Below are 15,519 nucleotides of genomic sequence, written 5' to 3'. Positions count from 1 at the left end.
TAATTTAAAACTGAAATGGAAGCACATGTTTCTTCAAGCTTACAATTATTTAAAGCACACATATCAACTCCTATTTCATCAAAAAATATTTTCGGTTTTGCGTTTTTACAACAGACTTTCAAATAAGAGGGCAAAACTAAGCAAACCTGAAAATTTTTTCACCCCTTGGAATTTGGCACTTCTGAGAGCCAGGTCCAATCCTTCCATTCATACAAGTACTTCAGGAACACAACAGCTTATTATACTTGCAGTTTTCTAGAATCTTCACAGTAATGTGATCTTTGAACAATGGTAGACTAATGACTTCTATTATCAGTGACTAATAATATTTCTCAGTTTTATTTTTTTATCTAATCATAATTTTTAAAGACAATATCTTTATTTTAAATATCTCATTTTCTCTAAAAATGTATTGATAGTTCTTCCTGGACTTTTCTGAAGTTGATGAAAAGGAACACATAAGGACCCATTTACTTAAATGTAGAGATGGAAGTAATAAATGCCAAGAAAATGTTTGTACAAGGCTTTATGCAGTAATTGTAAAACAAAATTAGCTTTTACTATTCTAACAGACCATACTTTAAAGAAGTTGAAATACATATTAAAAATATTTTAAAAGGAAGAATATTGTTAGCTCTAACTAAAACAATAGCAAAAATTATTTTTTTAGAAAATATATTTTTTAGAAAAAAAAGTCAATTTTCATTTTTAAAGCAGAATATTAAAAAAAAAACAAAATATAGCAAAAAGAGACTTTTACAAAGTGGTCTTTTTAAGTCATAAGGCATTTGGTCAATAACAATAGATAAAAAAACCATTAAGACTTATAAGGAAAAATTCACATGAAAGAATAAGATGAATACATCAGTAATTTCACACCAGAATATCCTTCATTCCTACCAGAGAGAAAATTCAATTTCTGAATACACTCTACATCTTTTCAACTCAGATAAAAATATACACTTATGGAAAATTTGTTTCATATTAACTTAACATTAAATATTCCTAACAAGTGGTGACACATACAAATGCAGAAGCCACTTCCAACATGTGGAGGAATACAGACTTATCTTTTCCTTATCCATACACTGATAAACTGACTCCTTCAAACTGACAGTTTTCCAGACATTCAAAAGAACAAAAAGGAAAATGCAAATAGATCATCTGTCTAGTATCTATCCAGGGAGTAGTCAATTGTTTATTCAAGATCCCTGAGGGTCTAAATAACTAATGTTCCTTGCAATAAAGAATCATTAAAACAAATGCCAATTTTTAATCCCTAAAGACTGGTACTCTATATTTGTGTGTGTGTGTGTGTGTGTGTGTGTGTGTATCTGTGTCTCTATCTCTTGAATCAGTTAATTCTACAAGGAATTGTATATATGACCAGTAAAAACTCAATAAATAAATGAAACTTTTTTATTGAATGGAAAAAGATAAGTCAAAGATTATTATGACTCAAATATTTTCCCTAACATCAAAGAACTTACTAATTAATAATGTGCATGGTTCTGACAAGCAGAATGGAATCCAATATTTAATAAGTAGTCAATTAGCTAAGTTTTGCAAATTAGCAAAAACGCAGCATAAAATTACTGAAGAATAGTGCACCTAGTTCCTTTACTGAGTTAGACTCAATTTAGCTTTATTATTAATGCTTTACAACATGGTAGGAAAACACCATAGCTTATTTGATTAAAAAAAAAGTAATGGCAAATTAATATACATAAGCATAAAACATTCTAGATAATTAAGTCTTTGATCACAACTTTTCCAGATTTTTATGTATTTACTAAAATTCTGGGTTTATTTTCCTTTTATTTTTTTTTAAGCATACACAAAGGGTACAGCTTGTCCTCTGATAAATTTCTTTTACCCTACTTGAAGGGAGATTTCCCAATGTTGCTATTTGATTATGCTTTTTTGCTGATACAATATTGGAGACATTAAGGTATGCTATTCCAACTGAAATTTGAAATCTGCATACCGAAGACATTATATATACTAATTATAGATTTAGTAACCTATACTGTTACAAAATGAAAATGTACAAATCCTCAATTTTTAAGCTAAATTATAAATTATTTTAAAGATAATATTTCAATAAGAAAAACTTTGATTTCACATAAAGTTGACAAGCATTAATTCTTTTTCTGGAATCAATCTCCCCAGTCTTAGTTTCTCTTCAGTTGTAAAATTTAGAAATCCCATTTTTATGTTAAAATTTTCAAAGAGTTTAAACTTTTCTGCTATGAAACTCACATTTTATGTTTTCTATCAACAAAAGGAAATTCCCACTTATACTAATAAATTATTTTAAGTAAATTTTTAATAACCAATAACATTATAACATTATTACTGAATTTGAGCAGTTCATTTTTTTTGTTGCTCATTCACTATAAAATTCAAAGCTATCGTGGTTGTGAGGTATAAAGGGTAAAGCCCATAGAAACAAATATTAATTGCACTTTCATATAAATAAAATAATCCAAGACCAAAGACTAATTCCTAACTTACTCAAATGTACAACAACAAATGGTCCTGCTCACCATACAATAACCACAATCAAACCATCCTCTAATTATTTTTTCCAAATCCTGCTAGAACCAAGAAAAAGAGAAATTATTTATAATATATAATGCAAAATTAATTTATAATATATAGATATCCCCCAAAAGCTCATGTATTGAAGGCGTGGTCCTCACTGTAGCAAAGTTGAAAGACAGGGCTTCTGAAGAAGCGATTGGATCATGAGGACTTTTATCTCATCAGTGGATTAACCTATTGATAGCTGAATTAGGACTAATAGGAAGGAATAGAAATTGTAGGTGGGAAGACAGGACCAGAGAAAGCAGGTAAGGGAGGGTTGTCCTAGAAGAGTATTTTCTTATACTGGTCCTTCCCTTCCTTCCCACTCCCCCTCTCTTCTTCCTGAGCAGCTTTCCTCTGCCATGTCCTGCAACAGTGAGGTACTGCCTTTTCAGGCCAAGCAATGGAGCCACCTAACCAGGGACTGAAACCTCTTTCCTCCTCTAACTTGTTTTTTCTTAAATATCTGTAATGGTGATCAAAAGTTGACTAACACAAAGAGACTAACAGATTTCTAATAAGGTACAAATGGAAATGTGGTAGACAAAAGTATATAAAGTGGTGTCACAGGGGAATAGGAAGTAGGATGCTGTAAACACAAGATTAGTTTTTTCTTATCAAGGCACTAATCTTCATGGCATTAATTAACAGAATATAAGTAATAAAATGAAATAGAGAAATCATATAATAGTGAGAAGAACATAGTAAAAAAGACAAAAAAGGAAAGAGTCAGTTTTGAAAACCAAAATAAATGAAAAGAAAGAAAGATTATCACAAAGAAATTTGAAATAACTGGAAAAGAAATGAACCATTTTAAAATATAAGAGGTTGACTAGTAGTATAGCTCAGTATGTGTAAGGCCTGGGATTTATCCCCAGCATCAAATTATAAAAATAAATTAAAAAGGGAGATTAATAAGGAAAAGAAAATCATTTTTAAAAATTCCAGGTCAACATGGAAAAAATTGAGAACACTGAGAAATACTACTACCAGAAATTATACTCTTGCTCACATCCCCCTCAGGCAATAAAATTTGGGTTTCCTCGTCATATAACGTGCTGGCTACAGAATAAAGCTAAGAAAGAGAAAACTGCATGAAGAAACCACAGGACACAGGAAGTAATTTTAGAAAGCAAGGATGGGATGGCTCTTTGACTTTAGGGGTGAGCTTCCACACTGGAAAAAAGAGTGTGTGAAAGCCTGCATTTGCTTTATTTATATGAGGGAACATCAAAAGTTTTCCATAAAATATTCTCCTCCAATTTAGGTGGGAGGTGGGCTGTCCGGTTTGCAATAGGTTATGCCCAACACCAGAGCTAGGAGAGTGGTCTTCCTACCCCAGGGAAAACAAAGGTCACATGCATTTTGCAATACATTGTGTGGGAGGGGCCACAAAATCCTTTGCAATGCCAAACCTAAATCTTCCTGGGGAAAAGCCTAGTAAAGATGCTCAAATAAGCTCAAATAATTTACAGGTGACATCCCACATTATACAAAAATTAAGTAATGGGTATAATACCAATATGTATGATTTTCTATGAATTAAAAAAAATTACTTGGCAAATTTTTACTGACTTCTTGTTTACTTTATAGTCCCAAGTCTATCGGTTCATAACATTTTAAATTTCCAAGTGTATTAGATGTACTTTAATAACATTTCATTAATCTCCTTTGCACTATTTTCTGTTCTTTTTTCCTATTAAAGTCAATAATTTATTTAATGCAAATATAGACAGATGACATTGGTATTAAAAACTAAAGAGGAAGACAATTCAAATTGTAGGTGATGTTTAGAGAAGAGTTTAAAGAAATCTGTTAGTGTATACAAAAGTGTAGGACCCTTATCTGTGACAATCCAGGAATATTGTCTAATGAGTCTAATTTTAAGTCCAATAATAATAATAGAAGCATTTAAAGAAAATAAATCTGTAGCCTAAGAACATAAAGGGATTATTATTAAATGATGGACAGCAGTGAGCCAGAACCTTAAAATTTCAACTGCCTTATGTGGCTTATATTGGAGAAGTAACTACCTTAACTAGTAAGGAGCACTTTTAAAAAATATCTTTTAATCTTAATTTTTATTGTAGAAAGATATTATATGTCAGATGTAGAAAAATCTAGAAATACAGCTGGCCAAAATGACCCATACCTGTAAACACAGCTATTTGGGAAGCTGATGTAGGAGTATTGCAAGTTCAAGGCCAGCCTGGCCATATTAGTGAGACCTTGTCTCAAAACAAAAAATAAAAATAAAAAGTACTGTTGGTATAGTAGCTCAGTGGTAGAGAACTCTTAGGTTCAATCCTAGTACTGCAAAATGAAAAAAAAAGAAAAGAAAAAAGAAAAAAAAATAGCCAAAATACAGTTTTCTTTCATACATATAAAAATAATCTTTTCTGAAAGTTTTGCTTTCTGCCTTACTTTCTAAATAATATATTGCAATTTGCATGTTCTTAAATATTCAATAAAATTTAGTTATCAAAAAAATTTAAGTAATAGGGGGAAAAGTACATTATAGGCCATATCAATAATACAGAATTTTGTAGTTTCTGGCCAATAAATATAATAGTCTTCAAAATAGCAAATTATCTTATAATTCTGCATGCAGTTTTCACTATAACAAATGTACTGGGGAAAAAAAAATCTTAAGAAAAAAAGATATAATGATGTTTTGTGTCAAATTAACCCAAATATCTCAGCTTTTTCTATTTCTTATCTTTTCTAGAAGCTCTGTGATTTAAATTTTGAAGAATATACTTAGAAGTCATCAAAGGGTCCTATTTACTCAGATCAATAAACTGATTTAAGTACAATACATTCAAAATAAGAGGAAAATACTCAGTGTATTTTGAACTTCTCAAATTAATACATTTAATCTGGGAGTAAGGAATTCATTGCTATGTAATAAAAAAGATGGTAAATATACTGTTTCATAGATAACAGTAACTAATACAATTTTTCTCATAAAGAACTAGTCTAGTAAAAACACAGATGATTTTTTAAAAAAATTTTTTTTTGTAGTTGTAGATGGAACGAATACCTTTATTTCATTTGTTTATTTTCATGTGGTGCTGAGGAATGAACTCGAACTCGGTGCCTCTCAGGTATGAGGCAGGTACTCTACAATTGAGCTAGAGCCCCAACGTCCACAGTTGACTTTTGTTAAGGATTTTCAATGAGAAAAAGAAGCAGGAATCCATATGCTTAAAACACAATAGATTGACAAACTGTTTCTGGAAAGAGGGGGATGCAGGAGGATATGAAAACTCTATACTTTCCATCCAATTTTTCTGTAAGCCTAATAGTGATCTAACAAATAATCCACTAGTTTAAAAAAATTACAACATAAAAAACCAAGGCACAACAAAATGCTATCTAATATATAAAGCCCTGGGTTTGATCTCTACTACAGTTTTTAGTTTCCACTTGGAAATTTATTTTATACCTATTCTATGTATGGATCAGGAAAGTCTCCTAAAGGTTCATGTGTTGAAGATTTATTCCTCACCTATTGGTTACTATTGGGAGGTAGTGGAAACTTGAAAATGGGGTCCACTTGGAGGAAGTAGGTCACTTGGTCTATATCCCTGAAGGGTCTACCTTTTTTATTTTTTTTAACCTTTATTTATTTATTTTATGTGGTGCTGAGGATTGATAACAGTGCCTCACATGTGCTAGGCAAGTGCTCTAACACTGAGCTACAACCCCAGCCCCCTGAAGTGTCTATCCTATCCCTAACCCCTTTTTGCTTCTGGGTCACCATGAGATGAATAGCTTTGCTCCCCACCATAATGTTCTATCCTCCCTGAGGCCCAAAGTGTTGGGGCCAAGTAGCCATGAACTGAAACCTCTGAAACTATGAACCAAAATATATTTCTCCCTTTAAGATGGTTGCCTCATGTATTTTCTCACAACAGAAAGCTAACACACCTATTTTCTCCTAAGTATGAAAATAATATGACTACTGATGTAATTCTGAAAAAAAAATAGTAAATTTTGAAAATCAAAATTGTCAGAAGTCCAATTGCACAGAGATAATCAAGTAATTTTATAGAATCTTGACCATATATAAAAAGTTTAAATAACAAACTATTGCATATATTTTTACATAAATACCATGAACATTTTTTGTTACCACTAAACATTATAAAATTTGTGAAAAATTAATTGCATTTAAAACTAGGAAGAGATACTTTTGTTAATATAGTAAAATAACAAAAGTGGGAGAAAACAACTTAGAGAAGACAAATAATCATAGTATTCATTTTGGAGATACATGACTATAGTATATAGAAAGTGTGAAAAAAGACCCTGACTACTCACTAGTAGGCAACATCAAGTTTGAACCAAACTCTCTAAGACATACTAGTTTGCCAAATAAAATAGAACAGCATATAGAAGGCAAAACCTTATCTAAAATGTCCCAAAACAAGTAAAAACATTATTTCATATCTTATAATCCACTATGGTATTCCTTCAAAATTCCTTTATTTTTCATAAACCTTACCGTAGAGTCACAATATGAATCCTTTCAAGGTTATTTTGTTATTAATTTTTTTATAAAACAAGAGAAAAATACTACTGACATAAAATTACATCCATTTTCCTAACATGATGTTAACTTTAAGTTTTCCTGGTATCACCACTAAGCTACCAGTTAATATATAAGAATTTAAGTTCTTGTACTCATGTATTTTTATGATTTTATACCAGAGGGAATGTAGTAGAAGGGCAAAAATAAAATTGGTTGCTATCAATTTTTTTGAACCAGTATGACTCATACTAGAATGATGCCATTCTTCAGAGCAGCTCTCCTTTTCTGAGACTCTAATTCAGAATAATATGCAGAAAAAAACCACAGTAGATAGTCCATAAACATTCAACAATCACCCAGATTCTTAAGAGCTACACGTTACCAAACTTTCTTATTTAAACAACATCATCTACATATATCTTCTCGAGTGCTGGAAAAATAAGAAGAAAAAAAGTATTTTTATAAAACTATCAATTATGCATACATTCACCCATTCACCTAACCAGCCACATCTCTAATCCATTATACACTCTTAGGTTTGAGTAGAGAAAATGCTGAAATATTTTATGTAATTTGTTTGATTTTACTCATATTAAATGAGAAAACTAGTAAACAATCAACAGTATAATAACTGTTTCTAATGTACCTAACAAACAATTTTATGAAAAATCCTAAGTTTTACTAAAATGGGATCTAAAAACTTTTTTGTTGAAATCATTGATAGCTAACCTACCTGGAGACTCTCCTCCCACATCTGAAGCTTGAGCTGAATCTACTGAAGAAACCACACTGACAGCATGGGCAGATACATTTGGAGTAAGTGTGGAAGGTAAGGCTGCTGATTTTTTTGTTGCAATGATGACACTTCTGTAATAAACATAAAAATACAAATCACTTGAGTTAATTATGTGAATTACAAAATAAAAATCAGAAAACTAGCTTTTTATAATTTTATTTCCTATTTCTATTTTTTTAATATTTTGTTTTAGTTGTAGTTGGACACAATACCTTTATTTGATTTTTATGTGGTGCCCAGGATCAAACCCAGCACCTGCATGTGCTAAGCAAGCACTCTACCACTGAGCCACAACCCCAGGCCCCCATTTCTACTTTCTAGTAGTACAATATAGACTATTCTCCCAATATGAACTTTCTTCATTGCTTCATGTTTATCTGTTTTTCATATTTACCTTCATATTTATCTGTTTTCAATATTTTTTTAGAACTTAGACAATATCTATGGAAATACAAGAATGCACTTTAACAAAGTTACTATACAGGATTTTTTAAATTTAGGATCATCTTTAATTATCTAATACATAAAATATAACCAAAAATATATTTTAAAAAGGAATTCTGGCACTTAAGTAGAAAAATAACTTTTTCTTAAACCTGCGAATAAAATCTGAAAACTCAAAATGTTTCTCTAAGAATTTCAAAGCCTGCTAACTTGAAATCATAAAACCTTAGCAACGTTATAAAGAATTCCTAACATGTATATAACTCACGTTTTTAAACCCAAAGACTTGGGGGTTTAATATGTCTTTTGATAATGTTCTATTGAAAAACAGTGCACAAGTAAAAAAAAAAAACTAAATGGAAAAATATCAAATAATCGAAGTTGTTCATCTTGCGTAGTATTCAAACACAGATATTTATGATATACCAATTTCAATTAAAGTGTAATACTTTATACGAAAAGAGTAAGTAAAAGACCTTATTAGACATAACTTAAAAAGCATTTTTAATTGAAGTTAGCTCCATAAACATGCAAAAACCTAGTTAATGAGGTAAAAAGGACAGCTGATATATAATGCACTCCCACAGCAGTGCTTACTTTTAATTACCTGGTGTTAACCATAAGCCTAAAGTCTTCAACATTCAATTTATTTAATCACATCTTTTGTTGACAATACTATAACTGCAAGCTGCAAGTATTCCCTTAATAGCTTTAAAGTACTCAGTTTCTAAACAAAGTTAAGTTCTTTATCCCAATGAATGCATTCAAAAGTAGAAATTATGTAATTTTGGTATTTTAAAAATACATTTTGTTGTTATTTCAAAAAGAGATAACACAAAGCAAAATAGGTTCCGTTTTACTTCAGTGACTATCATGTGAGGGCAAACAGTGTTGCCAATTAAATCAACTTCTCTTGTGCTAGGCATGGCTTATTCAATGTACTTGGGGGTAGCTGGTGTCACATCATTATAAGGGTGACTGCCAATGTTAACTATACACTAAAAAATAGAAGCAACAGCCACCTGAGCCCCCTATCCAAAATGGTGTGTTTAAATCACAGCAGCTTATATCAGATGAAGATTATTGACTTAAGGGGGAGCAGATATGACCTCGGGGCATGTGTGTATGCACACACGCACGTGCTCCTCTGTATATATGTGTGATGGTGGTACATTCCAAAAAAATGTTTATTCCTTCTCTAGACATAAATTTACAAACCCATTATTTTGGAGAAGAAAAAAAGAAATATGAAGAATTCACTTTCACTTTTCTTCACAAAAGACAGAACAATCACAATCTAATTTACTACTCATACAGCATATAGGTACTGATAGACACAACAGAAAATATTCAGAATACTGAAGTTGCTTTTACTATAATTAAAATTTTGGACATTATACCTCCCCAGCAGCCCAACAATTTCACTCCCAAGAAAACCCAAATCCACAGAAACATACAATCATGTTCAGAAATGCTTTATTCATAATAGCCAAAAAATGGATATAGCCCAAATGTTCTTTATGCAGAAAAACAAATTTTTAAGATGGTGATATACTACTCAAAAATAAAATGATACATACTACTGATAAATATAGCAACATAGAAGAATCAAAAGCATTATGCTGAATGAAGGAAGCCTCATACTAAAGAACACATACTTTATGATTCGTTTACAAGAAGTTCTAGAACAGACAAAAGTGATCTATAATAGGAAAAAGGTCAAATAATAGTAGCCTCTGGGGACAGGGAAGGGTTATTTGGGAAAGGGGAATTTTTAGGACTGATGATACCATGATGAGTGTTTTGTGTTATACAAGTATATAAATTTGTCTGTGGCTTTCAGGCTGGGGGATGTGGCTCAGTGTTTGCCTAGGGCATGACAGGCTCTGGATTCAAAGGGGAAGCCTTCATCATATGTAAATTTTACCTTAAAAACATATACCGAGAGCTGTTGTGGCTCAGTGGTAGAGTGCTGGCCTAGCATGGGCCAGCACCACATAAACATAAATAAATAAAATATTTGTGTCCAACTGCAACTAAAAATTAATTTTTAAAAAAAGTACATTGATCTCTAAATAGATATTTTAACACACTCAGTGTTTAAGAGTAAACACATGTCTGAAACTCACTTGCAAATGCATCCAAAAAATAAGATTGATGGATGAATATATGGAAAGTTACATGCCAAAGCATGCACAGCTAGAGCTGATCATGGAACTGCAATGATGGATCTGTGTGTGGTCACTGTTCAATTCTTTCGACATCTCTGTATATCAGACCATTTTCATACAAAATATTTGAAAACACATAAAAGTTTCCTACAGATGTTTCATAATATGAACAAATTCCTATTTGTCAGAGATGGTTAATTAAACAAACTAAAAGACCTGACAACTTCATTTCTGATCTGTTAGCCTACTTCTATTAATAACACTTCTAGTCATGGAAAATAACTTTTTTTATATATTAGATATTTAATGCAAGTGTACTCGACCACTAAGCTACATCCCCAGTCCCCTCCCCCCCCCCTTTTTTTAGAGAGAGAGAGAGAGTGTGTGTGTGTGTGTGTGTTTCTCACTGAGTTGCTGAGGCCTACCTCAAACTGGCAATCCTCCTACCTGCCTCAGCCTCCAGAATGGCTAGAATTAAAGATATGTGCCAATGCAGCTAGACAAAAATACCTATTATTTTATTCAGTTCAGAAAATATTGTCCAATATCTTGTACACATTATTAGGAATAATACAACTGAAGTATGGCATCCTAAATGCATTTGTATTTAACCCAGCATTACTCAAACATTTGAGCACCAATGCTCTGATGTTTACTAAGCATGCTGTATCATTCCACAGCTTCTTCCCATGGTAGGTATCATTCCTTTGCCAAGATGCCTTGCTTTTTTCCTACTTGCCCCAAAATTTCCTTCTCACTTTTCAAAACCTTGCTCTACCCAGGCCTACCAAGTCATAGTTCATAATTTATTATTTATTAGGCTCCAACAAAATCCTATCATGCAATATAAAGCTGAAATTGATAATAATGATTATAATTTAAGACAAACAATATGCCAGGGATTATAATTCTCAAAATGATATTAAGGCATCTATTACTTTCATTTTTAAAACTTAAAAAGTAAAGCTCAATAAGGTAAAGTAACTTGCCAAAATAAGTTGAACTGTCTACAAATCTACATTTGTCTAAAACCAGAGCCTCTGATTTGAACTATTTCCTCATACCAACCTTTTCAAATGTTTTGCTTTTATTAGTAGATCATAGTTATACATAATAGTGAGTTCTTCATTATGATATTTATATATGTACATAATGTATTCGATTTCATTCCCCTTCCCTTGCCTCCTTCCCTCAAGTCATACTGACTTTTTAAATAAGTTAACTATTGAGATATAATTTACCTACCATACAATTCACTCAAAGTGTACAATCAGAAAGCTTTTACTATGAGGCTAGGGTTGTGGCCCAGTTATAGAGCTCTCACCTAGCACATGTGAGGCACTGAGTTTGATTCTCAACACCACATAAAAATAAATGAATAAAATAAAGGTATTATGTCCATCTACAACTAAAAAGATGTTTTAAATATTTTTTAAAAGGTTCTACCATGGTCACAAAATTTTCCAACCATCATAGTAATTATACTAACATTTAAACATAATTCTGTATTATAATCATCTATAAGCATTGGTAACAAATATCATCAAAATATAACATTATGCATGTAGTACCATTAAATTATCTTTTGATAAAATGCTTTAAAAACACAAAGAAAATGCAATATGCATTACACCAAATCTTGAGAGCCTATCAGGCATTGTGGTAGGAATATTTTCAGTACCATTCTCAAGCTAAAGTTTAAAAGTGGTTTGGTTTATTTGGGTTGGGTTGGTTGGGTTGGGTTGGGTTTGGGCTTTGGGCTTTGGGGTTGGGTTTTTGTACTGAGGATGGAGCCCAGGGGCACTCTACTACTGAGTTACATCCTCAGCTGTTTTTATAAATCCTTTTAGTAAAACTTTTGAGACAGGGTTTCGCTAAATTGCCAAGGCTGGCGTGATCTGCAGCCACCCAAGTAGTTGGGATTATGAGCATGCAAAATGGCACCCAGTTAAGTTTGTTGGTTTGGGGGTTTTTGATGCTGGGTGAACCTAGGGCCTTGTTCATGTTAAGTAGGCACTCTACCTCTGAGCTATACCCCTAGCCTTCAAATTTCTATTGAACAGACAAACTGAAATCCTTTTTTTATGTTTGAGAAACAAATAAGTATCTGAAGTTTTAATAACGCCACCAATTTTAACAAAAAGTACTTACAATTTTTTGTCATAAAGACTGTGGAAAACATATAACTAGTTAAGGAAACTGGTTTTCCAAACTATTAATTTAAAATTACATATAAAAGGATAAAATTTCACTTAAGTGTTTTTCTTCAGTAACTTTAATAAATACTTAATGTTCGTGAGCACTGTGCTAAGAACACACACAAATTATTTCATTTATGTTTATGACAACCTGGAAAGTTAGTGCTATATATTATTATCCCCACTGTACAGATGAAAAGAAGGTATTCCTAAGACACTTCACACTGCAAGTAAAAATACTGCTGATTTTTTAAACCTGAACCTTTAAAAGTTTCTTTTACCAATTAACAGCAGGCAAGTAGCAACAGTATGTTCTAGATAACTAAGGATCAGAAGTCCCATTTCTGAATTATGTCAGCCTTAAATACCACAAACCTTCACATAAATGCTATTTTATTAAACATGCAAATAGTCCACTAAAGGAGAAAAGAGCATTTTAGTCCAGCACTTTAGTCCCTAAGGATCCAGTTGAAAAGCCAGACCAGCCCTTGAACTTTATCAAGATAAATCCCTGGCATGCACTAATCTCTAGAGAGGATCTTCAAATTAGATAAGAGCAAGAATTTTGGCATGGGAATAACACAAACACCTTTCCTTTCACAAGGGCCCACAACCTGGCAGCCTTTCAGCAAGGTTTCACTCATGAAGCTGTTACTCTAAACTTTCCAGCTATTGCTTGGAAGTTGATAATTCTTAAGATATGAGGAGAGTTGTGATTTCTGACACAGCATTCCTGAGATAAATACATGATCAGAGGGATGCTTTGAAATTCCCAAAGATATTCCACTGACCAACGGCTGCATGAAAGTGTTTCAAAAGGTGTCTCTTGCTAAGAAAAGGAAGGGATAAAACAGCAGTATGCTCCCCATCAGACAGTATTTTAAATGCATACCAGATATACGTTAAGTTCCATACAGCATCCTGGAAAATGCGGTAACCAAAATACTTTCTCTCGTTTTGTTTTAGTAAAACCCCTTGAAATGTATTCCTAAACATGGTTTCCTAAATGAGTTCAAAATTTCACTTAAAGCATCAGGAAGGCATAGAAATTAATTTCAACACCATTTAAAATAAAAGCAATGATAAATTTGGCATGTCAAATTTTCCATATGTACTTTATGAGGCATATATAAATATATCTTTTTTTAAAAAATCATAAGCCCCCAATTTTTGTACACTGATTCTTTCATTTAAAAATATATCTTTGGGGGCTAGGTTGTGGCTCAAAAGTAGAGTGCTCGCCTAGCACATGTGAGGCACTGGGTTCGATCCTCAGCACCACATAAAAATAAACAAATAAAATAAAGGTATTGTGTCCAACTACAACTAAAAAATAAATGTTTAAAAAAATATATCTTTGGGCTGGGGATATGGCTCAAGTGGTAGTGCGCTCGCCTGGCATGCGTGTGGCCCGGGTTCGATCCTCAGCACCACATACTAACAAAGATGTTGTGTCTGTCAAAAACTAAAAAATAAATAAATAAATATTAAAAATTCTCTCTGTCTATCTCTCTCTCTATTTAAAAAAAAAAAATACCTTTGATAACATTTCACTTCAATACATAGTATTCTCTTTTTCTTTTTAATGGCCACATAGTTCAGATTGAGTATTCCTTATCCAAAATGCTTGGGTTTAAAATTGATTCAAATTTCATAGTTTGGATTTTTGAATATTTATATTTATTTAATGAGATAGTGTAAGATAGTACCCAAGTCTAAAAACACTTCACTTGTGTTTCCTGTGTATCTTATACATAGCCAGACGGCAATGTTTAAAAATATTTTAGTGCACCTATATTGTGATTCTGATCCATCACATAAGGACAAATGTAGAATCTTCCACTTGTAGTAAATTGGTGCTCAAACAGGTTTGGATTTTAAAGCATTTTGGATTTCCTAATTAGGATGTACAACCTGTATTAATTATTGCATAAAATAACACATGAAACCAATCTTTCATAGGTCAGCAACTATATTCACTATTACAAGTAATGCTGCATTGAGCACCTCAAGAACATGGTCAGACTGCCTAAGTTCAAGTATTAGTTCTTCCATTAACTATCATAAAAACTGCAAGCTACTTCCTTAACTTCTTATGTTTCTGTTTCTTCATGTGTACGAAGGGTTAAAAACAGTAATTATCTATTTAATGCATTTAGAATAAGATTTCCATAGAGAAAAAGCTCAATAGTATCAGTTTAATTATAAAATTCCTCTTTCAGAAAAATTTTATAGTTGTATATTTCTTCTGAATAAGCTTTCAGAACTTTCATATTTTAATTTTTAATTAACACTGCCTATTTGCCCTCCAATAAATTATAGCAATATACCCTCTCAAAAACAGAAATGGAGCTGGGGTTGTGGTTCAGTGGTAGAGCACTTGCCTAGCATGCATGAAGCACTGGGTTCAATCCTCAGCACCGCACATAAATAAATGAATAAAATAAAGGTCCATCAACATCTAAAAATATTTTTTAAATGTTTCTTCATACCTTCATTAGTAATAGGTATCATTTTAAAAATCTCTTCTCATCTAAAATGAGGAAAATTATTTTGTGGTTATTTTAATATGCATTTCCTTCTATATTAGTAATGTAAATATGTAAAAATGTAAATTCTTTCCAGTGCTGGGAGATTAAATCTAGAGCCTTGCACATACTAGGCAAACCACTGACCTACATCCCCAGCTCCAGTATTTCTCCTTATGTAAACTGCCTATACCTATCATTTGTCCAGTTTTGTCACATTTCCATTTTATTGATTTGTTAGTATTATATGTATATA

At 32.1% G+C, this 15,519-nt stretch overlaps 1 protein-coding gene across 5 annotated transcripts in view; it reads right to left on the bottom strand.

Moving 5' to 3' along the window:
- Lrba (LPS responsive beige-like anchor protein) overlaps window positions 1-15,519 on the bottom strand; it is a 701,372-nt gene that overhangs the window by 491,434 nt on the left and 194,419 nt on the right. For all 5 annotated transcript variants that reach the window (XM_071614622.1, XM_071614623.1, XM_071614624.1 and 2 more), the window contains exon 30: window positions 7,860-7,993. In XM_071614622.1, coding sequence (XP_071470723.1) covers window positions 7,860-7,993 — 134 coding nt within the window. The remainder of the gene's footprint in view (window positions 1-7,859; window positions 7,994-15,519) is intronic.

This window comes from Marmota flaviventris, chromosome 7 (assembly GCF_047511675.1).
Source record: "Marmota flaviventris isolate mMarFla1 chromosome 7, mMarFla1.hap1, whole genome shotgun sequence".
Taxonomy (NCBI): domain Eukaryota; kingdom Metazoa; phylum Chordata; class Mammalia; order Rodentia; family Sciuridae; genus Marmota; species Marmota flaviventris.
Note: the sequence above shows the minus strand (reverse complement) of the source record. Positions and strands in the feature narration are given on the sequence as shown.